This window comes from Aythya marila (genome assembly GCF_965140915.1).
Source record: "Aythya marila genome assembly, chromosome: 5".
In the NCBI taxonomy this organism is placed as follows: domain Eukaryota; kingdom Metazoa; phylum Chordata; class Aves; order Anseriformes; family Anatidae; genus Aythya; species Aythya marila.
The window spans coordinates 48,047,921-48,074,051 of record NC_139046.1 but is presented as its reverse complement, the minus strand read 5'-3'; the positions used below and the strand labels follow the sequence as shown (position 1 = coordinate 48,074,051).

Genomic DNA, 26,131 nt, shown 5'->3' with positions numbered 1-26,131 from the left:
AAAATGTGTATGTGTATAATTATACATCCTCATCTTTAGAATGCATATGTAATTACATAATGCACAAATACCTTATATCCATTTTTCCTCCGTTTATTACTGTTTCAATTTTATCTTTAAATAACCTATAGTTATGGCCTTTGCTGTGGCATCCATTGCTGCATATCAGAGTTTGAGGGCATAGAGTGCCTTGGAAAACTAGGTTACAGTAGAGATTCTTCTCTTCTGTATGCATGAACACTTACTTGAAGTTTTTGTTTCCTAACCAGGTGAAAGGAGGAGCCCTTTCCTTTAGAAGATGGCTTCGAGGACGAAGTCTTTACTGTTCTAAGCTGCTGACGTCCAGAGCAAAATCCCGCTATTTATTCCTTACATATTTAGTTACACTACATCTTGTTGTTTTACTGTGCCTCACTGGTGTTCTCTGAATGCACTGCATTTTCTGGGTAAATTATTTTCCTATAGGTAATGGTGTGCCAATTGAAGATAATAGACTTTTCACATGCTGCTGTTAAGCTATGCACTGGACACAGTTGTATATATTCTTGTTACACTACATGAATCTTGAGCTTCTTGTAAGAAATTTGTGTATATCACAGTTGCTCCAAAGTTGATTTGAATTGCTCTTTAACAGTGGGATATTATATTTGCTAAGGAGAAAATATTCCCCTCATTTGCCCTATAAAGAAACTGCTGCATACAAGTTATTTAATATTGTTTGTGAGTACATAATGATTGATTACTACTGAATGGGTTGTAAATGATATCTTTTCTAAATAAATTTTATTTTAAGAGTTAAACTATACATTTTAAAGGAATATTCAGCTATTACTGTTTATTGGCTTCTTGATTATAACAAGAAGTTTTATAGAGTGCAATAAAGGAAGAAGAACTGGATTTTCGATGTGTTGGTTTTTTTTTTGACTGAAAATAAAAGGCTTAAGTCAGCTTTCTTTTATATCAAGTCCTTATAGTTTGTATTGGCTGTTGTCAAGGAGCACAGATATGTATGTGGTAATATGATAAGCCAAAGTGTAAGCATCAGTCAGGATTCAGAAGTGGTATGAAGAAATGTCTTAAACTTCTTATACTCCTTTATTTTTGTTAAAAGGTGCAATTCCTGTAACTTTTTTTTTTTTTTTTAATTCACTTCTTCTATTCTTTGTGGGTTTAGTTACTGTGTCTTTGAGGCAAAATGTTATTCAGCTGCTCAACACATTAACTTCAGGTTTATAAATCTACAACCTGATGTATTTTATATATTCTATAATACAAGTGAAGAGAGGTTACATTTTCAACTTAGAGGCTATAAAGCAGAGGATTTGCATTCGGTTTCTGTAGATGCCTAATGGAGCAATATGGCTGGTATATTTATACATCTGTATTTTGTTATAATCTCTGCACAACTATCTCTCCTATTCCCAGGACAGTTTATTATGAAGACTGTGGTCACTTGAAGCTAGAAAGTTGTTTTTTCTCCTGGTATTGTTTGCTGTTTGTTCTGTGTTTTGTTCGTGTCTGTATAAAATGGAGATGCATTCAAAACAAGCCAAGGCTAAAGAAGCAGGCATTAAGTCATAAAAAGATTTCCTATTTGCTAGACTGAAGTCTTGTGGGAAAAGAAAAATTTAGTGAGTATGAAAATGGAAGGATTGCATCAGTTTTACTGATGGGCTGATACAAGATTGACATAGATGTTAATGAGGTGAAATATCTTCTTATGGTGCAAAGATTCTTGTATATGAGGTCTCCTGTGCAGTCACGTTACAAGTGAGAAAGCATTGGTTGGCACTAGATGATTGCAGAGTTAACATCTGCCATATTGTGTCTAATATTCTGCATCATTTGTTTTCGTCACATGGAATGGGAAATATTGCTGGCCATAATTACCATTCTAGTTAACGCCTGGAAACTTCTCTTGATGATCTTTTAATATTTCTTAGCCTGTTAGTGGTCTGTATTCCTATATATGTCAAATATATTCCTATGTAATAGATATATATATATTTTTTGTGGAATAGTTACTGGTCATCTCTTTTGAATGACTTATTGCTGATTCAGTCCCTGTTTTCAGCCATAGTGTCACCCAAGTACTGAGATAAGTCAGCTATTTTCAGGCTTTGCACCACACAAACAAACAGCAAGTACAGTTGAAATATGAGTATTGTACGTGGTAAGACTTTTCCTTTTCCAGCTTGAAGATGGCTGCTAACAGGATGATAATGAACTATTCTTAGCTATTTGTGTTAATAGTGAAGTAGAATCCTTTCCAGCGACAACAGTGGACCACAAATCTTTCCAGTCTTGCTCATCTTATTTTTGTCTTCAAGGGAGATATAAATAAATAAATAAATAAATAAACAAACAAACAATGACAAAAAACCCCTATGTCATGAGGCACTGCAAGTTAACATGTGGGAAAGGATCCAGAGATAGTGGAAATTCTGCCCTAATTTATCCAGACCTTTATGCTGTTCCTGTGATAAGCACAAACTGAAAAAAAAAGCTTCCAAAAATGGCTTGACACATGTAGATATTCTGTGAACACCATTCCTGAAGCTGATATAAATGTAATGGAAGGTGAGATCACTTCATTTACAAAGACGCTTTTACAAATCATCACCATTTCCTGGGTAAGTACTGCCCTGAGAGTTTTTGGTATTACAGTTCATGATTTTAATGCTTCTCTTTACTTGTCTGACATCTTTTGGGGATATGTACACTTTCATCTTTCCAAACTGTGGACTTGGATACAGCTTGCTTCAGCCATTGAAGGAATTCCAGAGGGTCTCCTAGTGTAAGGTAATTCAGATTTTACTGTATGATTGCAGGGAAATGTAGATGTCTCTCATCACTGGAAAGATTAGTGGTGTACAGTAGAACCTTCTTAGTCTATCTGAAGGCTTGAAAAAAAACTTAAGTGCAAACAGAACAACTAACTATGAGCAGCAACGATAGAAACCGTGTTGAAGCACAAGGTGAATGTGTTCTGTCACATTTAGTTTTCTCGGAGTATTTTGTACTGGAAGACTACATACATAAAATGTGTGCTGTCTTGAGAATTAATTAATTCTGTATTAATTTCAGTTCTACCTACACTTGTCCGAACTTGTTGGGGAGCAAGGAGGGATGGGCAAGTGTTGTGGGGCAGGCTTATGTGAGGCACGGAGGCTTGAGGTTTTGATTGAATAGATAATTAAGGTATCTGTCTTCAGCACAGACAATAAGGAGTTTTATTTAGTGAGCACTAAATATGCATACAAAATGCAGAATGAGCTAAGCAATTTAAAAGTTTTAATAGTTCTCTCTGGATATTACGCAGAAACCAGTAGAAACCAAGGGGAAGCTTTCTGTTAATTTTATTCAATTTTGGACTCGGAATTAGAAGAAATTGAAATTAAAAATCAAGGAAATTTAGGAAAGTCTTTGTGTTTTGGAACTTCATCTAGTGAAAAGATTTCCAAATGACTGCTTTGTGGAAGTGATTATTAAACCTATAAATTGAGCAGCTGCAAAGCAATAATGACAATGAAAGGTTTTATATTTCAGTAGTGCTCTTTATCATTTACCTTATGACCAAGTAATAATAAGCAAAGCAATGTTGTTGCTATTTTTTTAAGCAAGAAATGAACAGATTCAGCTGTTGATTTTCTTAATAAGTTTCAGTGACTTCTCTGGAATTGAATCAATACTGAATAAAGGATGTAAAGTGCATTACTGTTAGCACCCCAAAGTGTAGCTTGTAAGGATGAACTGGGGTTTACCCCTGAATTTTGTTTCCTTGAGTATGGCTGTACTGACATTAGTTCTGTATGCACGGTTACATATAAAATGCTGTTTTCATGAATGAAAGTGATTATTATTTCTCACCATGGAGGACTAAATATCTTTGTCATATCCAGTCTTTAAAACCATGGAACAATGCTGAACTCTCAGAGCCATGGAGAATTTCTCTACTTCCAGTATCTCTACTTTGAAATTGTAGTGTCTCATCTGATGCAATTCCTGCATTTAAGAACCAAATTTCCTTCACTTCAGGCTCACACCAATGGAATCAGAGTCTGGATACAGTTCTGTAAAGCTGTATAAAGCTGGTAAATGGTTAGTTTATTGCATTCTAAAAGCCTTCTCCTTAGGGTTTTGGAAGAAAGCAGGTTCATGGCAACAGGAATGAATGGTCAGAAATACCAACTACTGGAACTGATGTTCCTAAATCAAATCTGTTAGCAAATTTATGTGATAAATTTTTTTTTTAAGGGAAGGAATCTTCTACTCATAGGCAGATCAACAACAGTTAAAGCAATTACTGCTATTTTAAAATAATGTCATCTTTTTTTAATTATGCTTCTATTTCATCTAACGATGTTTTGATCAATTATATGTCATAACCTTACTCCATGAAACCTATGGGAAAGGATTGAACACCAGGAACTTCCTGCAGCTCAAGCTTCTTTTGATACAGAAGGGGTGCAGCCTACTGTCACTGCGCAGTCGTCTGTTGTGACAAAAGCTGGGTTTTGAATGTCCAGGGACTTCAGTATTATTGCAGGGATCCTCTGAAGAGAATGAGACTATTTTAAACCCCACAGGTAGGGCAGAATGACTTGGTCTGAGGGAAAAACCTGAATTTTACTGGCTGCTCTGCCACTGCTAATGGCCTGCCCCTGTGCATGGCACTTGCTTAGGTGGAACTGAAATGCTATCAGAAGTCACATACTTGTTTGCATTGTTAGGGAGAGGACTTTGCTGGGTAAGTTCTGTTTTTCTGTTCATTCCTTTCTCATTCCTAACGTACCTCTTCCTTACTGAGTGAAGTAGCTGGAGAAGGAAAAATAAAGTACTTCCCTCTTCTTGACTGCCTAAAGAGGCAATCCTACAGCCCTAAAAATAAACAAGGAATCTGAAACAGAAGTCTTGGTGAAATTCTGGCCCTCCCTCAGTGGGAGTTTTGCCATGGATTTCAATGAGTTCAGGACTTCACCTGATATGTTGGCCAACCCTAAAGTTTCATTGGTTTGGGTCAGTTGTGCCAGCCACGTCTCGTTCTGTTTCCCAGAATAGCCACTTTGATAAGGTATTTACCATTTACAAATATGGAATGGATCCTTTAGTGAGCACTTAACATTACAGAGTAGCTGTCATTTAAAAACACGGCAAACACTTTCATGAAACTTCTTGTAGGGGTTATTTTTAGTTGCTTGTTTCAGATTGATGATGGCCCTCTAAGAAAAAGGCAAATTTAAAAATGCCACTAGGGAATAAATGTAGCATATGAAGGAATGAATGTTCAGGAGCTCGTTTACTGTTTGAGTACTGACATTGTAACTGGTAGGCACATGCGATTAATTTGTTTTTAACAAATAGAATTTCCAGAAGGTAATTCGGCCCCAGAAGACAGGGAGTTATACCTGCTGAGGTCCATGTAAGAGCTGAATGTGCATCCTTTTGCTGAACTTACCCCATGATCACCGAGTCAAAGAACAGAACAGGACTCTGAGGCTATATTGGAGGAGATTTCTCTTCTGGAAATCAAGATTGAACATCTTCATTCATTTGGTTCAATAAATCTATTCAAGTAGAAACTTGTGTGGATGCTTAACATGCTTTCTAATATTGAGTCTGTATAGACTTAGCTATTTAGGTTCAGTCTTTTTCCTCTTTTTTTTTTTTCTTCTTCTTTTTTTTCAGCAATTTGCTGCCTAAAAGGTGGAGAGTTGCTTCTGTCCAATTCCATTCCATCTACTCCCTCCCCTCTCCTCTCTCAAATTATTGTTTTGCAGCCACAGCTGTGAGGCACCATGTGTGATGATGATGAAACCACTGCCCTTGTCTGTGACAATGGTTCTGGGCTTTGCAAAGCTGGGTTTGCAGGAGACGATGCCCCAAGAGCTGTATTTCCATCCATCGTTGGACGTCCTCGACATCAGGTCTGTTGGTACCAAAATGGAAGCTCTGTCTGCTCTTGTTTTTGAGACTTGTGGCAGTGACAAAAGATCAGTATTATTCAGACAAACCTCCCATCCACATCTGTGGGAATTTAGCTTAAGAACCGGTGGATTGAGCTGCATGTCTTCAATACTGTTAGGTGAATTTTTCAATCCATTGGAAAAGGTAGTCTTCAACTGTAAAACGTTGACTATAGGAGAACATAAGTGTTTTAATGACCTGGAGGTGTCTTTCAGGGGAAAAAATGAACGCAAGGCTTGCTGGATTAATTAATACTTGCTGTATCAATACAAAGAAAAAAAGCAGAATGCTGCTAACATGAGGAACCAAATGAATAATAGGAGGAAATTCCTTTTATTGTTCTGTTAAACAACGGCAGGGCCCATTAACCTTCCAAAAACATTTCTAGCACATCACTTAATCAACTCAAACAGGACTAGTATGGATAAATGTAGCTTTTCATGAACTTGAAAAAGGTCTTGCTGTTTAATTAGTTTTCTAACAGTTCCTTTAGAAAAAGAAGATGCAGGTTTTCATTGGTTTTATTCTTAACTGAGTCAGATGTTAAATTTCTGAGGTGTAAAAACCCTTCCCTTGAAGTTCTCATTGTTCTTTTGCTGAGTTAAATAAGCTTGATTTGACGGGTGTAAAATATTTAGCATTTTAAGGAATGCATTTTGATCAACTCTATGAGTTATTAAAGTTTAAATGTCAGTTGTTGAAAACATGTCCATTCTTTAACTTCTAGAATTGCTCACTGACTTTTATTAGTGATTAGAGCTGGCAGGTAATTTTGCACAGTGAAGCAGTTCAGTGACTGCATTATTAAATCCTTGGAATTAAAACATATCCAGGAGAAAATTAAATATTTTTTGTGCTAGTTGCTGAATAACATTGTACATAGTATGTTATTTGGGGCAAGTATGGTAGAATTCCTAATGCAAACATGATGAACTTGCTAAAACTATTGTTTAATAAGTTTTCTTTCAGAAAATGCCTTTGTTAAACATTTTACAAAAGAACATTAATCTTCAAAAATTTTCAAAACCAAGTGTTTTTCATTTTACTTGTGTTCTAAACCAGTCCTCCAGCAAGGAAGAGTCTCACTGCTTAAAGGCAGCAGTGGAATTGCCTAGACACGAAGTGCAAGCAAATATGTAAAGCCAATCTGGGGAGCCAAAAAAAAAAAAAAAAATCTTCCTTTTTCACCTATAATTCCTTTCACGTATTTCTTTGTGAAATTGCAAAGGATCCACCTCTTCTGGAGAAACTATGAATTTACTGATACCTGTCTAGAGTAGGCTCCTGCACAGCTACTAATTGTGCCCAGTGTGAGATACCGGACTTCATTTCTGAAGCTGCCTTGTGCTTTCTGGTGGGTTTGTCAAAGGGGTTAATATAAGTGGTTACCAATAAATTCACATTTTTAGTGAATTAGTTTCCTGCCCATTTTTGGCTTTGTGGAGGTACATGCTAGAGCATCGGTAGCAGTAGCAAGTAAAGTATTTCACATGGAGTTTTAACTTAAAAATTATGTTCTCTCTACTGTGCATGATAAACTGCACTAATATTAGAACAACATACTTTACAGGGTGTTATGGTTGGAATGGGTCAAAAGGATAGCTATGTAGGGGATGAAGCACAAAGTAAAAGAGGGATCCTGACACTGAAATATCCCATTGAGCATGGAATCATCACTAACTGGGATGACATGGAAAAGGTGGGTGTTAATTTTTAATATAATTTCAATGAAGCATCATGTTATCATGTTAAGACAAAAATAATAATAAATAAATGCCATAATCCTTCTTGCAAATGAGAGGAAAAGTCCATGAAGAATTTATAATCTCAGTCTAGTGCAATATGTTAGTCCAGGAATCCAGTTGTTAATCAGGTCTTGGCACTTCTAGAATTGTTACTGTTTTAAAAAGTCAACACTTATTAGGTTTGGCAGTAGGTTATAGAAGTATTTTTTGCTTTATAATTACTATTTTCAGTCCTGAAGTTCATACTGATGCAGAACTTGGTGTGATGATAATAGGAAGTAGCTTAAGTAACAACCATACAGGTTGCCATTCATCAGATGTGAATCAGAGAAACATTAAAGATATATTCCTTCAGTTGGGATCAAAACTGAGGCAGAGGGATGATTTTTCCTTCTCAGTTCTTTCCTACATGAACAAGATCATGGGTGATGCCCATGTGTTGTGCTGTGTAGGATGTTCTCGCTGCCAGTTAAAGAGGAGAGGACAGATTTGGGCTTCCTATCCCTATACTAATTATCTGAGTAGAGGGCTTTTGTTCATGAAGCATGTTTTACTGTAGCTGATTCCAGTTAGATTTTAACATCTGTGTGGTGATAAGGCTGCTGTATTCCCTGTCAGGCACAGCTTTTTTGGCATTCAGCCTGCATAATGTCTTTTTGTGAAATGCCTATCTAAGGATGCCTCAGACCTGGTGTGGGCAATGAGGTGTGCTCATGACAAGCACTGGAGAGGGCACTCTTACTGTGCAAAGTCTCTCTCATGTCACAGGTGTCCTGGTCTTTGCAGTAAGCGTCTGTCTGTTTCTGGAAATGCTGTACATCTGCTGTAGGGGCAGGATTGCAACTCAGTCCTGTGCCATCTCCAGGTGGAGTGCTCTGAGAAGAAAACAACACAAGCCAATGCTCTTAGTCATGTCTTCCTGTGGAAAACACCACTGAAAGGAAGACACAGGGCCTGTAGTACCCTGTGCTTGCATTTGCTGAGATGAGGTATAGCTGTATACCTAACATCAGATAATTCAGCCATTGTGTTGTGGTCATAAACCCAAATTGCTAAGTGCAGTGTTCCAGATGAACAGACTGAAGTTGATACAGAAGCAATGGCAGTTTCTGAGTTCATATTTGGAGATAAATTGCCCACCTACTCCTCTAGATGGAAGCATAGTATTTGCATTTCATTATTGCACTCCTTCTTGGGAGGGAGGGCACCTTGCTTGTTTCTGCAGAGTAGGATATATAGGAATGAGAATGTAATTCCCATTACATTGTTCTTCCTAATATTTGCTTCCTGCTTCCTACATCAAGTAGGAAAGTTTATTTACCTTAAAAAAAAAATAAATAAATAAATTGGAGGTCACTCTTTTATGTTCTTCTCTCAATGTTTGGTCTCTGCATCTAAAATTTCTCCTGTGTGTTACATATACTGGTATTCGTTCCCTTTCTGGGTATTGCTGGATACTGGAGTAGGCTATATAAAATGTAGTCAGGAAAGGGTATCAAAGGAGGTGAAAATGCAGCATGTGCTTTATTTACTGTAGTGTAGTGCAGTGCTGCAGTGTAGCCTATTGCCCAGACCTCCCCCTTCTTAGGGGAATGGCCTACAGGGGTGTTCTGTGGTAGAGGCTTCAGACAGTGCTGGAATTTGAATAATGACAGGATACTGGATGGGTTCTTGTGGTTTGAACATTTTTTTTTTCTTCCTCTCTTTCTTTATCATATAAATAGGTGAAGGAATTAATTGTGAAAGTGAATTCCTAGCTCAAACTTTCTTCAGACATACAGCTTGCAAAATGCAGTAGCTGGGAAAGATGCCCCCAATCTGAGTTGTTCTCAGACTAGGAGTGGGACAGAAAGCAAAGGCAGTTTTCAAATAAATGAGCAACAAACAGAAAAAGAAGGAAGCATGAGATAAAGGCAGTGAGAGATGAGAACAGTGTTGCTAACTTTTGTGATTGTTGCAAATAAAGAAATATATATATGTAAAATATATATAACATTTTATATAATATATTTATTGCATATATATATTTTTTCTTACAGTCCCTCTTGATTCAGTCAGCTGTATGATCCCATTGAAATCTGTTTCCACTGAAGCTCAGTAAAACACGTGTGCATGCTTTTCTGTCTGAGAGAAGTTCTTAAATGCAATTCCCAAAGTTTTGATGCTATGGATATATTTTATCCCCATGTTTTTTAAAGCAGTTGCAGGGTTTTGATCCAAATTTTGAATTTCTTTTGCATACTTGGCAATAAAAGTACTGAAAAACATCATGCTGTAGAATAAACAAGAAAATTACTGGGGGACATGCCAAAAAAAATGGGACAGAGGCATAACAGTGCAGTGCCTAGCCATCCACACGTGACAAAAAGAGGGGGGTCACTGAGTGAGTGAGTAAGCATGAGCGTGTGTGCATGTATGTGAGAGGAAGAGAGAGCAAGCATGCTGCAGGATGCACAGACACTCGTGTGAATCAAGGGCAGAACGTGTAGGCAATGAAATGGAGCATTCTTCTTCTCATGTGCTTCAGTTCACAATATTCAAATTGGGAGTGCTCCGTTTTCCACGGGATAATAATACAGGGCATTGTACATCACTGTTAATTTGTTCACAGCTACTGAGCTGACAATGTATGGGAGGAGAAGCATTAGAATGGAGCGATTTCTGGCTCTGATGACTACATAAATGTTTAAGTGTTAGAATAATCCTTCCTCAGTAATTTCTCTTTGCTATTGTGCCTGCTGCTTAAATTTAATTCTTTTGACCTATTAAAATCAACACTGGGCTATTCTTGTTTCTCGTGGAATATCATTATCCATTACAGTTATGACTATCATTAGATCAAATCTAATGATTTGTACAGTGCCTAATCCTGCCTGGTTTTAAGGGAAAACTTGCAACATGCCAGAGATTTCAGCAGGGTCCTAGTTTATTCATACAGGTTTCTTCTTCACTGTTGAAATCTTCAGTACTTTGTTAATTATGTATGGATTGAGGTTTCCTTCTCTGTCCTCAGTTAAGTCTCTCCTGTCTGGAATTGCAGGCTTTTTATTCTCCTTATATCTGACACACATTGTCCTTTTTTTAAACTTTTACATGATTACTTTGTTTTATTCAACTTCCCCGTCTTTGTTTTCTGAACCTGCAAGTGGAGGATGGCCTACATCCCCACCCCAAGCCCCAGTTGTGGAAACATCTTTTTATTTTGTTTTGTGGTAGTTTTTTAAGGGAACTGAGAAGGAATGGAATTTTTTCTCAGGGCTCATAATTTTCTTAATGAGTAATTCCAGCTCTGGACAGCTGCTGACTTTGTAGATGTTTCCAATTTAGATAAGATCTTTTTTTCTATTTAAATTCATTTTGGAGCCTGATAATACTTGTTTCTAGGATATTAATCAAGTAAACTTACCTATAAATCTGATGTATTGTGCTCAGAAATAAGTTCCTTGGGTCAAACAAAGCTGGATTATGATTAAAAAGAGGAAAAAATAAGTACAGGAAAGAATTAAATGAGAAAATGAAAATATTTCATCATGTTACTGAATGATCTCTCTTTGAGCTGGCATCAAGAAAAAAAATCCCTTGAGTTTCTCATAACCCCAGTCTTCAGACAATAAGGGCCTTGATGTATCAGAAGAACAATCAAAGCCATTATTGTTTGATCAGGTAATGCCTTCCAACATGAAAAATACTATGGTGCTTTACAGAAAATAAGAAATGTGGTTACTCTATAATAAATGAAAGTTTGATTCAGGGTTTACTGGATGGAATATCCGTGGCAAAAAAGGCTTTTGATTTTTGTGGAAATAATTAGAGTTATAAAGACCATATTGGCAATGACTTGCAACTGGATCTCCTCCTCCAAGCAGCTTGAAGTGGAGAAGTCTCTCCAGATCTGGCAGTTCAGTGCTTGGCTGTGCTCCAGTGCCAGAGCACTGGGGCTGGGAATTCAGCAGTGCTCCTCTTTACTGGGGATGATCCATCATCTGCATGGGGAATCCTACCTGGCAGGACTCCCTTGTGTATGCTCTGCTGTTACATATGGTAAAATCCCAGTGGTTTTGGTTCTGAAATAAAATAGAATGGAATTTAGCACATTCAATTTCGCATGCTTTTTCTCTGTTTTAATACGTCTGTAGAAAATTCACTTGGACTGTATCTGAAAAACTTTTTATGTAGTTCTGTTATATGCACAGAAGGAATACTTTTCAGACCATTTTTCTGAGCAATTTTCATTTCAGATTTGGCATCATTCTTTCTATAATGAGCTCCGCGTTGCACCAGAAGAACACCCTGTGCTGCTCACTGAGGCCCCCTTGAACCCGAAGGCGAACCGTGAAAAAATGACTCAGGTAATGGTCCTATATCAAGTGGGAATGCTGCACTGTGGATCATTTCTGCAGAGAAACAGCCATGGTATACATAGTCCTGGATGTTCAGCTTTCTTAATTTGGGAGATACAGACCTTAGGGTTAGTAACTGAGCATGCTGTTTGAACCATGATGAGAGCAAAAGTTTCTGCTACATATTAGTTCTCTGAATGTCCCTAAAATGATTTGTTCTTGCATGTAGAAGCATTCTGTGTACAACTAGCCTCTTAGTAGCTGTAAGTGATTTTCTTTGTTTACAAGGCTGTGTGTGTGTGGCTCGGTATGTGGGGAAGGTGTGGACAGGAGGCCAAAGCAGTTCCTCTTCCATTAAGTGACTTTCAGTGCAGTGGTTTGTGAGTGCTGTACGCTCGTCACCTACGCTTTGGATCAGTGACACCTATTATATGTCTACCTCTGGCTACAGAGACTGAGTTTGTAATAGCCCAAAACCTTAGCTTAAGCTGTAGAAACTATTGCTTTTCTACTCTGAAGAATGTCACTTTCTCAACACTTTTACCTCATAGCGCTCATTATCGCAATATCAGAATTGCAGATTTATTTATTTATTTATTTATTTATTTGAAGATGTTTTAAAGGCCACGTGCACATAGAATTGTGGATCTCCTAACAAGCACATCTTCAGGGACTGGGGAAGAAGTGTTCAAAAAGTAGTCTTTGTTCTGGCTTGGGAAAATGGATTATGTAGAAGCATTCAATCTGAAAGGATGCTTTGCTAAACATTTCTGTAGTCAGACATGCCCAGTCTGATTTAGCAAACTCATCTCAGAACCAAATGTAGACCTCTGAAGCCTGTGTATTTTAGAGCAGCCTTCTGACCTAAAGTCCATGTTGTAGATTTAACCAGTAGTGTAACCAGAGGTAAATGTTATTTAAATACAGATATAGGTGTAAAGTCATTTGGGAAAATCAAGTATGGCCTTGAGCTTCCTTTTGTGCACATTTCTGGTGTATATTGAATAGGAAGATTATGCATTAATTTAGTAACAGTGTAAATAAACTAATTAAGTAGTGAGCATGACAGCACACGTTACTGGAAGATAATACAACTGGGAGATAATAAATAACAACAAGACATAAGAAAAACCTGGTTTATAGCAACCAGGAAGTGTGTTTTTTACAGTAGACATGTCTAGGACTGTTTCTTTGTCATTATGCTGTGATGATAAATCCTGTTTTCAAGATTGTTTAAAGGCTTACTGTTTATTGCTTATTGCATTAAATTCATTACAGTAATTAACTGAAATATTGTAATTAATGCATTATTTAATTGACAGCATACTTTTCATTAAAATACATTTACTGGCAAAGGTATTAGTTTATGAAATGCAAAGTCTAAATGTAATCCCCTGATTCCAGTGGCTCCGCACTTTTGACAGACAGAATGGTGAGATGTGGTCATAGCAGTGCTTCTGGCAATGGGGTGACACTGCCTAGGCTACATGGCATTGGTTTTAGAAAGAATAAAGCCACTCCCTGTCCTCCCTTAATGTCTTTTCTTAGCAGAGTTCCAGTGGAAGGCCAGCTGGGAACGAATAATATTCCTTCTGGTCAGATAAAATGTCAGTGTATCTGACATGGAATGTGGAAAGCACTGAAGCTTTCTAGAGTAGAGATGGGGGACAAGATGAGAGATCATGGTTAAGGTCACCATAAGGAGAAAACAAACTGTTGTGATTGCAGGGGGCAAAGTGAGATGTCATGGGTTTAAACCAGACCAAGTGAGGTTTTAGCTAGACACCAAGAAAGGCCTTACAATATTAGGGACAGTGTGTCACTGGATTTGTTTGCCAGAGGAATCTGAATGCCCCAGCAGTGGAATTTCTGAGACAGAACAAAAGCTATGTCAGGAATGGTTGACTCTTCCTTGATTTGGGTATAGAGATTATTCCTTGTAGTTTCTTCCAGCTGTGTCTCCTACAAGTCTTACATATATATATATGTATACACACACACACATGTATATATATAAATATGTATATAAACATATATATAAATATATGTCAGACAGCAGTATTGTTGCATTCCTGCCATCAAGGTGAAAAAACATCACTTTCAGTGAATATTACCAGTAACAAAAGGACCTAGTTTGAGGTTAATGGAAATATATCCACTGACTTCAGTGATTTTTATGAAACCCTAAAGAAAATTTAGTGTGCTGTTCACAGAAGAGCCATGGGTCAGGAGGCGACTTGGGAGTAGTAACTGGCAGTATTTATTTAAGAATAAAAAGATTGTCTTTTCAGATACTCTTAGTGCAGATCCTAAAGGTTTGCAAATCCTTAATTACAGATTATGTTTGAGACGTTCAATGTGCCAGCCATGTACGTAGCAATTCAGGCAGTGCTGTCTCTGTATGCATCTGGACGAACTACTGGTGAGTCTCTCTGGGAGTCGTGTTGTCCACCTGTCCTTCCCTTGAGTACATGTGTGCACGTACACGGATATCTTGATTGTGTATCACAGACATCAGATGTGTATTAAGAAAGGTTGATAGCTGTATGGAAACTGAATATAGGGGTATGGATCTTAAGTCTTTCTGCTTCAAAAGATCAAGTCAATTCAACTACATGAGCAGGTGAACAATGATACAGCTTGATACTGCCGTTAATTACACAGCATAGAGGCTGTATCTTAACTGGATTGTTCCAAATCTGCAGATCCTTCTTATTCACTTCAAGCCTCTCTATTGTTAAGCTCCATTCCCAGTAGAAGAAAAATACTGTTCAGTAGTTAAATGAAAATATTTCATTTAAGTGTTGAATTTCAATAACCTAACTTGATATCCGTTGTTAAGCGATCATTAGAATTAGCATGGAGATCTATTCTTATTGCCATTTAGAATCTGATCAGGCATTAAGATGATAAATTACTTCTTAGCAACCCTTCAGTGTTGATATACTTTGAAAAAAAGAATTAAAATACCATCTGTCTTTGTAGCCTGATGCCACAGTATAATTCTGTATAAAAAGATCACCAGCCTACATGAATTATGACATGTCACAAATACTTGCTTTAGGTTTAAAACTCAACTGTTTATGTGTGTCTTTGATATCAGAAATGCTGTACTTATTTTAAGCGGGAAATATATACTTCTTTTTTTATTCAAGAATGTAAGTGATGTCTGTGCACAGATAAACAGTTGTTATATTTTTTCCTCATGGAGTGATTTATTTTAATGGCAGACAGATTTTTGTGTACAGTTTACACATTATTTAATGTCTGTGAAGTGCTAGGGGTCTTCCGAAATGGAAGACTCTGTATATGATTGTTACTGGTAGCATCTGTTCCGTAAGAACAATACAGTCAAACTGCTGAATGTTACATGTCTTTTCCCAGACACAGTTACTTAGTTTGTGCTGACAACTTCATCTCACATGAACAGCATTTGATTTATAAGAATAACAGAACAATCATCATGTGAGCATCTTGTTGTTGCACGTTTCAACTTAGAATATGGAGAATGTAGAGACTGTTTCAGTGAAAAATAACCAGCTTTTCTTTTTCTTTCTCTTTTCAGGGATAGTTTTGGATTCTGGGGATGGTGTCACACACAATGTGCCTATCTATGAGGGCTACGCCTTACCTCATGCCATTATGAGACTGGATCTTGCAGGCAGGGACCTGACTGACTATCTCATGAAGATCCTTACAGAAAGAGGCTACTCTTTTGTCACCACTGGTAATAAGCTGTGTTTTGTGTGCACTTTGCATGCATTTGCTGTGGTAGTTGTCTTATTATGCTGGAATCCTGTACCTGGCAAGATGCATCAAAATCCTTATCTCAAAGTTAACTAATGGATAGCTAATGGGATACTCCTGGCTTTGCCTTTCAGCACATGCTATTTCACTGACAAATTTAACTGGTTGCTGGATTTGATATTACCTGTTCCACAGACAAAAGAACAAAGTTATTAGCTGGTAATGGATGAACGTCTAAAGGTTTGATCAACATTTTGAGACATAAAACTTTTAACTTTAGACTTTATGGTATTCTGTAGTATTACATGTCTTTTATCTGTGGATGAGAGAATTTTGGTAATGGAAATGGAAAGTAACATAGCTGAGATAGCAGGGAGATCAGAATTCAATGGACTGTATGATCACCATGAACCCAGAGAAATGTGCCCAAGAATACCTGTGTCCTAGCTGTCATACTGTATGTTGATTAAAAACTTGTTGGCTGTCTGCAGCGGAACGGGAGATTGTGAGAGATGTAAAGGAGAAACTTTGTTATGTGGCTCTGGATTTTGAAAATGAAATGGCAACTGCTGCTTCCTCCTCCTCTCTTGAAAAGAGCTATGAACTTCCTGATGGGCAAGTCATCACCATTGGAAATGAACGATTTCGATGCCCAGAAACTCTCTTCCAGCCATCCTTCATAGGTGAGACATGGCTTTTCTTTCTAGGGATTTAACAGTCTGTGAAAAGAAGTATTTCTTAGAAAGTATAGGAAACCCGCAGTTGTTGGAACTTAGGTATTTATTCTCAAATGCCCGTAAAAAAAAAATGCAGCTTCTATTTGCTTAATCAATTCTTTAGAAGCTGCTTCAAAAAGGTACTTGTCAGTTTGGATATAATAGAATTTTAAGACAGTTTCAACCTTTTATAAATGCAATAGAGACTTTAAGATGCTGTTTAGAGAACTGTGAGAAGATCACTGCTTTTTATCTTGACTGATGTATAGCTGCACAGTGCTGCTCATGTGTTCTATTTAATCTAGATTCTGCTTCTGTTTATTGTTTCATTATATTAATCTGTAATTTAATCTTATTAAAAAATATGTAATTTAATCTTATTAAAAATCAAATGAAATATAATTTTCCAGTCGTTTTATCTGTAGTGTTAAAATTCCCAGGGATCAAGGTTGGTGCTAAACAAGGTTAGGATTGGAAATGTAGCTATGGAATTTATGATTTCCCAGATCACCAATCTCCGTCAAAATGTGTTTATTAGTTAGAAAAGTATAGTAGTTAAAGATCGGGCTCTACTTGTGGAACTTTATCATGCCTGTTTCTCTTCTTCAGCAAAAAAATGCTACCATAATTTAACTTTACTGTAGTGGCATTCTAGTTTAACTGACACCTCAAAATCAAAGTAGTCCAGTGAAATGCTAAGTGGGCTTCTATTTCTTACTAACAGCATCATAAAAGGTTATCAATATGGAAAATTATTGCAGTAATAACTCTCTTTTTCTGAAATACTTCTATATTATTATTATTAAATATTTCCCTTCAGGAATTAAATATTTTTTTAAATTTGAAACTGTAGTAGGGATCTTTCTTCCTCATGTGCCTATTTTGTTAGTATATTAGTCTGGCCCTATGCTGAGATGACAAAGAATGTGAGGAGTGTGCACTGTCTTTCTCCTTCCTCTCCTAAGCACCACATAGCTTTTTTATTTTTGTGGAGTTTTCCTAAGAGAGACAGGTGAGGGATATGAACTTGGACTAGTGAGCCTTCTTTTCATGTTAACTATATAAAAGAAGGGGGCAAAGAGAAATAACATGGTGAAAACTTCTTTCCACCCAGGGATGGAGTCGGCAGGTATCCATGAAACTACATACAACAGTATTATGAAATGTGATATTGACATCCGTAAGGATCTGTATGCCAACAATGTACTCTCTGGAGGAACCACAATGTATCCTGGTATTGGTGATCGTATGCAGAAAGAGATCACAGCTTTGGCTCCAAGTACCATGAAGATTAAGGTAATTTTTAACACTTGCTCCTACCCTTCTTTTGTTGAAAAAATAAATCTGAAATGTCCTTAAGAGAATATCCAATTCCTGCATCAGGAGTCCCATTAAGAGAACTGTGTCTTGGACAGGTGGCCTTAAACCTCCTTTCCTTCTACCAGCCAAAGAAGGGCTGAAAGAGGGCTTGGAGAGGTAGGGATGAGCCTAGAGAAAAAGGAGGTGTAAATACCAATGGGGAAATTAACAACTTGAGAAGCTACTGGGAATATTATAGACTTCAGTGCTTGGCTAACAGTGAAAAGAGTGGAAGAAATTTCATTTACGGGTTCTTCACTAATAAATTCAAAATCTAAGCAGTGTCCAAAGTATACAGCTTGTTAGCTATTTGAAAGGACTCTCTCAGCTTTGACTCAAGACAATGTATAGTGTACAGTGCTCTTGTATATTATAAGCAGTCTCTGTGTATACTGCTGTTTCTCAACTGCACAACTGCTTTGCTTCGTTAATAAGCAGAGGATATGGCAAATTGAGAAAATGAAAGTTCAGTGGTCCTTTATTGTCACCTCTCTGTGCAATGGAGGCCATTGCAGATATGGGAGAGTGGAGCACAGAAAAATGTGATTCAACTGGTGGCCTCAAAATTTCTAATTATAGCTAGATTTGTAGTGCATTTTCATTGATGAATTTATTTCAAAATGGGCAAAATAGAGAGGATATTGAAAGTTGTTAACATGATTGGGTTTCCAACATTATATATGTCATCCTTTACCAAGCTGCACATGTACTTGTGTTAAATAGTTAACTGGTGTTAACAGCTCCACAGCTGGTGACACTTTGGACCTGCCAGGTCTGAGCACAAGACCAAGTCAGGTCTGTTCTGACTGACTTGGAGGGAGGACTTCTCTGTGGATGCTGCTGAAATAGCCACCTGAGACTATGAGCAGTATTATGGCTTTATGCTATGTTAGTGCCCAAAGTGAAATCTGTGTGAAATGTAGAGCCAGTTTTTATCTTGCAACGGGCTGCATGCTGAGTGGGCATGACTCCAAGTGGCAGGGATGGAAACAGGAACATGCAGAAGCAGTGGCATGCTTTATGTATTTTAACAAGTCAGTGGCTAAGGAGGGAAGAGGTGGCAGGTCTTCCAGCCCTATGTCTAGTACTTAGCTGGGTATACAGGGCCAGTCTATATGGAGGGTTGTTTCTTTCATTTAAAGGACTACTTTATCCTTAAAAATAAAATCCTTAGATCATACTCTGCAATATTTACTAGTGATCAAATTAGGTTAATCTTTTAAAGTTTTAAATTCTTTCTTAAGCTTGTAAATTTTGGAAGATGTTTTGTAGGACATCTCATATTTTATGGGCTGAAATTATTTATTTGCTCATCGTAACAGCATCTCTATTGACTTGAGGTGGAAGGCAGAGAACATGGCAAGCTTTCTACTTCTTTGGTGCTTTATTTCAATGCAGATGCACTGGTATGATGATAAGACTTTTACCTAGTTATTTCATCCAGAGATGTTACTGTGTTACCTGCCTGTCAGTTTATTTACAACAGATTGCACTTCTTTTCTAGATGATCGCACCACCAGAACGTAAATACTCTGTCTGGATTGGGGGTTCAATATTGGCATCGCTGTCCACTTTTCAGCAAATGTGGATCAGTAAAGATGAATATGAGGAAGCTGGCCCCTCTATTGTCCATCGCAAGTGCTTTTGAATACTTCTATCATGTACTGTCAGTGATAAGTAGTGCTGTTTCTCACATTATCTGCTCTCATTCACTCTGAGGGAATTACATGGTTTGGCTTTCTTCTACCTGTAATAAAGCACATTAAAGGGGTGTCATACAAATTAGTATATTACTTTTAATTTTTTATTGCTAAAATGAGGCTAATGTTTCAGTGATGGGTGTTTTCCAAGATAAATAACAATTATAGTCACGGTTTTGTAGACTTCCCCTTCCCAATTTTTATGTACTGAACTGCCATCCATTCAGGAGGCAGCACGTTACATCTGTATGTTAATCTCTGCTAATTAGTGGTGAGTCTGAAGTACCCACATAGAAAGTAATTCTTTCAAACTCAGACATAATGCAAGGTTTAAGTGCCACATATGGCTTAATTTATGTAGCTAAGTAGTAGATAGGACTTCTCTAAGGGGAGGGGGTTACTTTACTGAAGATAGTGTATTTATGTGGGTGCTAGTGTGCACATTCTCTTTCAGTGGGGCTCACATGGATGTCTTTCCTTTGCATGCTTTAATTGTTTGGCAGGAGTCTTTTGTCTCCCTGTGACCACCACTCCCCAACAGTAATGAGTTTCAACAAGCTACAGTGACTTTTGCATTCACATGTAACAGATTAATTTACTTTGCATGTTATTTTCTTCATCTCTTCCTAAGCAGTGAAATGATATTTCTTTTTACTTTTGCTGTGCTATGCTAAGGTAATGATTACTGAGTAAATAATAACCTTTTAAATATGTTATTAAAATTTTCTGGGTTTAATGGATCAATAAAAGTGTAATTACCCATGTAAGACTGATGTGGCTTACATTATTTTCATAGTGACGAGTTTATCTATTAAAGATAAAATAATAATTACTAAGTTCTAATTTAATTTTATGATGAAAATTGTTTCGTTCCCTCTGAGTTTTCTAGATAAACAATTTTTAAATGAAAACAGAATTGTTTCACAGTTTCCATAAAAATGTATATCTTCTTGGATGACAAATTTTCATAATGTTCTATATTCAAACCAGCTATAAATGTCACATTTTCCTACTTCAGATATCAGGCAAGTAAGTTCTTTGTGATTCTGGATGCCTTAGAATTTGAATTGATAATGACGTAAGGTTTAGTGTGTGTTTCATGATTTAAATCAAGCCTGTTAAGTTTGATGCACTTGCACTGTGAAATAGCAGTACATGTTTTTTGTTTTGTTTTGTTTGGTCATCTTTTACTAAATGAATAATAGCAAGGCTTCAGGATGTAGTGACTTGCATTAAACACTATAATGTGCTGGGGGCTGGGAGTAGAACCAAATCCAGAATTCCTGACTCCCAGACAACTGTTCCATCAGCTGGACAATGTGTGCTTATCCTCCCTCCCTCCTTCCCTTTGTCTTTCTCTGACTTCACTGTATTTTATATCTGTGCCTCCTAAAGCTATGGTACATGGCCAGTAAAGACAATTTCCCTCTCTTTCTAAATATGGGGAAAAGATAAGAACAGGATTTACAGACTTGTAGTGTGTTTGCCTGAGTTAAACTGTTAGAAAAAGTGTATTTTTTTCTGAAAGTGTTCAGCTTTCACAGAAATAAATTTACTTTCCTTTTGATACAATGCTTTTTTAAAAAAAGTCACAGCATTCCAAAAGCATTAAGGAATCCTAGTGTGCTGTAAATAGTTTCTGTTATCCTTGGAGACAGCATAATGGACAGTGCCCAAGTGCTGTGGCTAAGGGCAGTAAATGAACAACTCGTCTCGAATTTTCTGGTGAGCAGTATCCATCTGCTCTTCAGCGAGTGCTCTGACACGGACAGTTAGCTGCCTGCTCAGCATCAGAGGGAATATTAGGCTGGTGCACAACCTGCTCTTGTTGTGTTGTGTTCTGGCGTGGAGGTTTCTGCAGGACAGACTCCTGCGTGGGAAGGGGAGGAATGCAAAATGAAGGTTGCCTTAATTCCAGAGTTGCACTGTAAACTTGTAATTCTTCTTTCTTCATCAAAAAGCTGGATGACATTTTGCCTTTGTTTCAGTTGTGCATTGCCAATGTGCAACTGATACATGCACGTTTCCCACGTAGGGAAGGGTTCATCAGTACTGCTCTGCAAAGGCACTGCCTGACTTGGGTGTCGCTTACTGGGGTTCTTCACAGATGAGTGAAATGCAACATGTCAGCTTTGTATCACAGGTGAAACATCCACTGCCTTTTGAAAATGCATCTAATTACTGTCAATTCCAGCTGCAGGTAATCTCATTTCTTCATCTAAATGACCTGTTAATGGTAAAAGCTGAAAGACTTGGAAGGGAAAGATTCTTCAAAGGTTTGCTGTATGCTGCAGGGTAATAGGTTGTTTTTTTCTTACTTTTGAACAGCAGGCAGTTCAAATTGCCAGTATCCATGTGCTCTCAAGCAACTGTAAGCCATTGCAAATGTCAGCCTCTGAAATGAGTACTACTTCTATGTTTATTATCTTGGTCTAAGCTCATTTGATTGCTATTTAAGTTGATAATAAACCAACTACATATGGGATTAGCACTGTTGACTGGCTTGTTATCACCTATCTAACCAACATAACTTACATTTTCATCTCGACCTTTTGTAGGTGTGATGTTCAATGGCATAAATTTAAGTACGCAGATCTTTGGAATTCAGTTACTTTTGCAGTCCTCTGTAACATCAAAGCAAAACTCCATTCAGTTTGCTAATAAACTACTTGTCCTGGTTTCAATATTAAAAATGAAGGATCTTATTTAGGATTTTCAGTTTACATTTTTTAATATCCCTTTCAGTATCTACTCACAACTCACTAATCAGTGCCCTAAAATCTACTAGGTTAGGCAGTTTCATCACCTCTTTTCTACAGAACATGTTCCAAGAGCCCCAGTGAAATACCTGTGTAGTGAAATACCTGGATTATTGTGTTTTTACCACAAAAACATGTTAAAAACAAACAAACCCACAACATGAAATTGCATTACTTTCTTCTACATTTCTTGATGTGTGAAAACAAAGGATGCAACGCAGTGCAGGCATCATAGCAAAAAAAAAAAAAAAAAAAATTGAAAAGTTTAAAAAAAGTGTCTGATGAAATGAAACATCAACAAAATGAAAAAGGGATTTCTAAGTAGTGTAGGCTGATTTTGGTCTTATAAATACGTTATCAGTTTAAACCCAACTGAGTTATTTCATTTTTCTAATAATACAGCAAAATCAATCTTATGCATTTCTTTACTGTAGTTGTAACCTGACTTTAATGTTAGTCTAATCTAGAATCTGAAGGTGAAATCAACTCAAAAATAGAAATTAATCAAAACTCTCTGATACTTTTCAGTTTTTTATTTTTATTCAACTACTGCATAAGAGAAGGTTAACAGCTGAAGTGAGGCAATGTCAAGTCAATTCTTACCCAGGTAAGTGAACTGTTATGTTCTCCCAGAATATGTTGCTGTAGCTTAGAATAAGCCATTCCAAACAGAAGGGGACTTTGCATAGAGCAACAATGACATCACCTCATGTCCCAGAGTACATCTCTAGGAGAAGGACAAAGGCAAGGAAAAAATTTTTTTCAGAAACTAAGTAGCAAAGGAGGTAAACATGGCTTTTGCATACAACTGGAAGGGTTCTTTGGGCTTTTCTTCTTCCCTGCCTTCTACAGGTCTCCTTCTCTTATTCTCCAAAACAAAATTCTCTTTAGTCCTTGGTTGGCATCTGTAGCTCCTGGCACAGCTGGGGCTGAGACGTGAGCTTTCAATGGTTCCAGTATGAATTCTCATCCTGCAGCTGACTTCTTTCTCAGTGTGGAAGAGCCTGATTATGCTTTGAATACCACCCTAACAATCTGCATGTGGAATATTATTCAAAATTAAAATGCATTTTGAAAATAGAATTAATTATGTGCTAAGAGCAAATACAGATAAAAATAAGTAAAATTATTAAGTTGTTTGTGTGATTTGGCAAACCTCTGCTTCTCTGAGAGGAAATTGCCTTAGCCACCATGCAAATCCTGCTTTTCTATACACAGTTGTACAGAATACTGAAGTGGCCCTACAGAGAGCTGGGAATACCTTAGCCAAGAAGATAGTTCACAGTTTGCTCCAAATGCTCACCTGCTGTTGCCAACTACTTTGTGTCTAACATTTCACTTTAAGATTACCTTTAAACCCCCAGGGGTGCTGTTAACTCTCAGTTGTAGCTATGCATGCCTCACTGTGATCGCGTGTGAAAAACTAGCTTGGCTGATGATAAATATCCTAAATTTGAGAGAGTTTCTGTGGATCTTAGTTGCTGTTATATCAACATAGTCACCAGTGCCAAACATTCAGAACTTACCTGGTTCCTGAAATTGGCTTTGAAATTTGGTTTTCTAAGACAGTGGTTTTAGTCTTTAATGTTCAGACTTTCCTACAGCCTTATAGGCAATAAATATCTTTAAAAATAAGCAAACCAAATTTGAGTTGGGACTCAGAAATAGCCTCCTCCCTACCTGAGCTTATGTATCCTGAGGTTTGTGACAAGTCATGGCTTTACAATATCATATTAAATAGACCTCACTGGCAAAGGTAGTCCAAGCATTTTAAATGCTGTCTTTAAGAACAGATGAGCTTGATGGAGAAAGAAGAAAGATCTTCTACAACAAAACTTTTAAGTAACAGCTACTTGTATTTTTAATAAATTCTGTTGTTCCTGCAAGTAATATCAGCCTGCAAATCAGATGCTCCAGAGGTAAAGCATTATCTTCCGAGAAATGCAAGACCACAAATCAGGGCTTACGAATACCACATCGTATGGCTGAGAGTGATCTACTTCACTGAGTTGATGATTGTGATTTGTTCACATTTTTCTAAAGAATGGGAAAAAAATCATAAATGAATTTATGTGACTATATTGTTTCAAGGTAAGTGTATCAATATTGTCTAACTAGAATTTAGCTTCAATCTTTAAAATACTTCTGTCTTCAGATCAGAAAGTCATTGTTATAGACTCTCAAGGTGAGGACACTCAGCAGCTAGCTCCATACAGGCCAAAAGCATGCCATTTCCTCACTATAAGCAAGCTGATATGACGCAAAAGAAGTGTTTTGCATTTGGCAGAGTTTGTGGCTGTCTTGGAAATAGTGTCTGGAAACAAACACTAATGACTATTCTTCCCCATTTTTTCTAGTTATGAGACTATAACCATCTTCATCATGTGTTCCTGTTCCTGCTGCCTAAAGCTTTCTGGTGGGAAGAGCAAGGTAAGGGCAGGGGGGTTCCAAAGGAGAATCCCCAGTTATGTTTGCATGGTTCTGGTGAAGAGGCTTCTTCAACTTCAACAATGAGCAATGTTCAGCTGTGGATGCTACATCTTTTTGTTTTATGAAGGTATATTTTTTTTTCATTTTTTTTTGCAAAGTAAAATTCTTATTCTGGTCCCAACATATGTTTTGGTTAATGCCACATTACTTTGTTTGACCTTTACAAATGCAGTCTTATATCTGTTCAAAATGTGCTCCCTAAAACATTGTTTTCCTACACTGTGACCTTGACTATATTACCTTCTTCCTTCACAAGGAAATTAATGTCTTCATATTAAAGGCCCTTTGTTGCTTTACTCTGATCTGTTTGTTCTTTTTCCCCTATCAAATTGTAGATTTATATTTCTGACTAGCTTCTGTTTCAAATTAAGCATGCTTTTGCTTTTTATTTCTGTGAAGCAACTCCCTGTAAACATTTTCAACTTCAATCCCTCTAAGCACTTCTATAAAACTTTATAAGGCCCTGATGCCTCTGAATCCTAACAAGAACTAGGAGCTTGGCCAATTTCCCATCAAAGGTTGACCTGCCTTTTGCCACCCACACTTTCTGTACTATTGTCCTTTTTCTTAGGTAAAAAAAGTTCTCTTGAGCAGGAGCCAGTTTTTGGTTCTGTCTTTGTACAGCATGTTTTGTAATCAGATTTTTGGCCTTGGGCAGCTATGCAGCATAGGTATATCAGTTATTATGCACTTCTAGGCTGTCCTTCCTGTGCTTCCTAACTTTGTTGAAGTGGCCTAATTCTTTTTCCTGCTCCATTTCTTTAATAAGTAATGGCATAGAAGAGTTCTTGGTGTGTGAAACATTGAGTTTGAGTACAATTCTTAAGTGTAAGTGTGCTTTTAAATACGAATAAGAGTATTTTTCAGGCTGCTATGATACTAGAGATATAGAATATCTTTATATGAAGTTCCTGTTCTCAGAACCCTACTGGTTTCAGGGTTTAATACCTGCCTGTTCAAGAAGCTGTCTCCTGCGTGCTTTAAAATTTTGAAAGTTTTTCTGAACTTCACAGTTATTACTTTTTTTTTTTTTTTCTCTTTTGTAATAACTTTGTAATAAAAATAAGCTTCCATCAACATTCTCAAAATTGCTTTCCTGCACCCATGTTAAATAATGTGTGGCTTCAAAAGATCCCCTTTTCTCCTATTCCCTTTAACACAGGAAACTTTGTCACCGTCATTTAAGTGTTATTTCTTCTAAAGGAAAGAAAATCTATTCAATGTGATAAGCAGATAATTCCCCTCACACATTTTCCAAGGGGAAATACCTTCTTTTCATAAGAATAACTTTTAGGGAAAAATATTCGT

At 37.1% G+C, this 26,131-nt stretch overlaps 2 protein-coding genes and 1 long non-coding RNA gene across 17 annotated transcripts in view; all 3 read left to right on the top strand.

Moving 5' to 3' along the window:
- LOC309878480 (uncharacterized protein) overlaps positions 1-891 on the top strand; it is a 45,093-nt gene extending 44,202 nt beyond the window's left edge. For all 13 annotated transcript variants that reach the window (XM_082761023.1, XM_082761029.1, XM_082761026.1 and 10 more), the window contains one exon: positions 270-891. In XM_082761023.1, coding sequence (XP_082617149.1) covers positions 270-428 — 159 coding nt within the window. In that variant the 3' untranslated portion in view covers positions 429-891. The remainder of the gene's footprint in view (positions 1-269) is intronic.
- Positions 892-2,489: 1,598 nt separating this feature from the next.
- Positions 2,490-20,341, top strand: LOC309879181 (actin, alpha skeletal muscle B-like). 3 transcript variants are annotated; one of them, XM_082762616.1, is made up of 9 exons: positions 2,490-2,633; positions 5,781-5,927; positions 7,538-7,666; positions 11,951-12,061; positions 14,390-14,474; positions 15,618-15,779; positions 16,291-16,482; positions 17,630-17,811; positions 19,379-20,341. In XM_082762616.1, exons 2-9 carry the CDS (start codon positions 5,799-5,801, stop codon positions 19,520-19,522), a joined length of 1,134 nt encoding a protein of 377 aa, XP_082618742.1. In that variant the 5' UTR covers positions 2,490-2,633; positions 5,781-5,798; the 3' UTR covers positions 19,523-20,341. The 3 variants fall into 3 exon arrangements, with proteins under 3 accessions (XP_082618742.1, XP_082618743.1, XP_082618744.1); XM_082762617.1 differs by lacking the exon at positions 2,490-2,633 and adding an exon at positions 2,689-2,802; XM_082762618.1 differs by lacking the exon at positions 2,490-2,633 and adding an exon at positions 5,212-5,328.
- Positions 20,342-21,755: 1,414 nt separating this feature from the next.
- LOC309879182 lies at positions 21,756-24,742 on the top strand. Its single transcript, XR_014317691.1, has 3 exons — positions 21,756-21,774; positions 22,862-22,940; positions 24,691-24,742. It is a non-coding gene; the product is annotated as an uncharacterized lncRNA (long non-coding RNA).
- Positions 24,743-26,131: the final 1,389 nt, after the last annotated feature.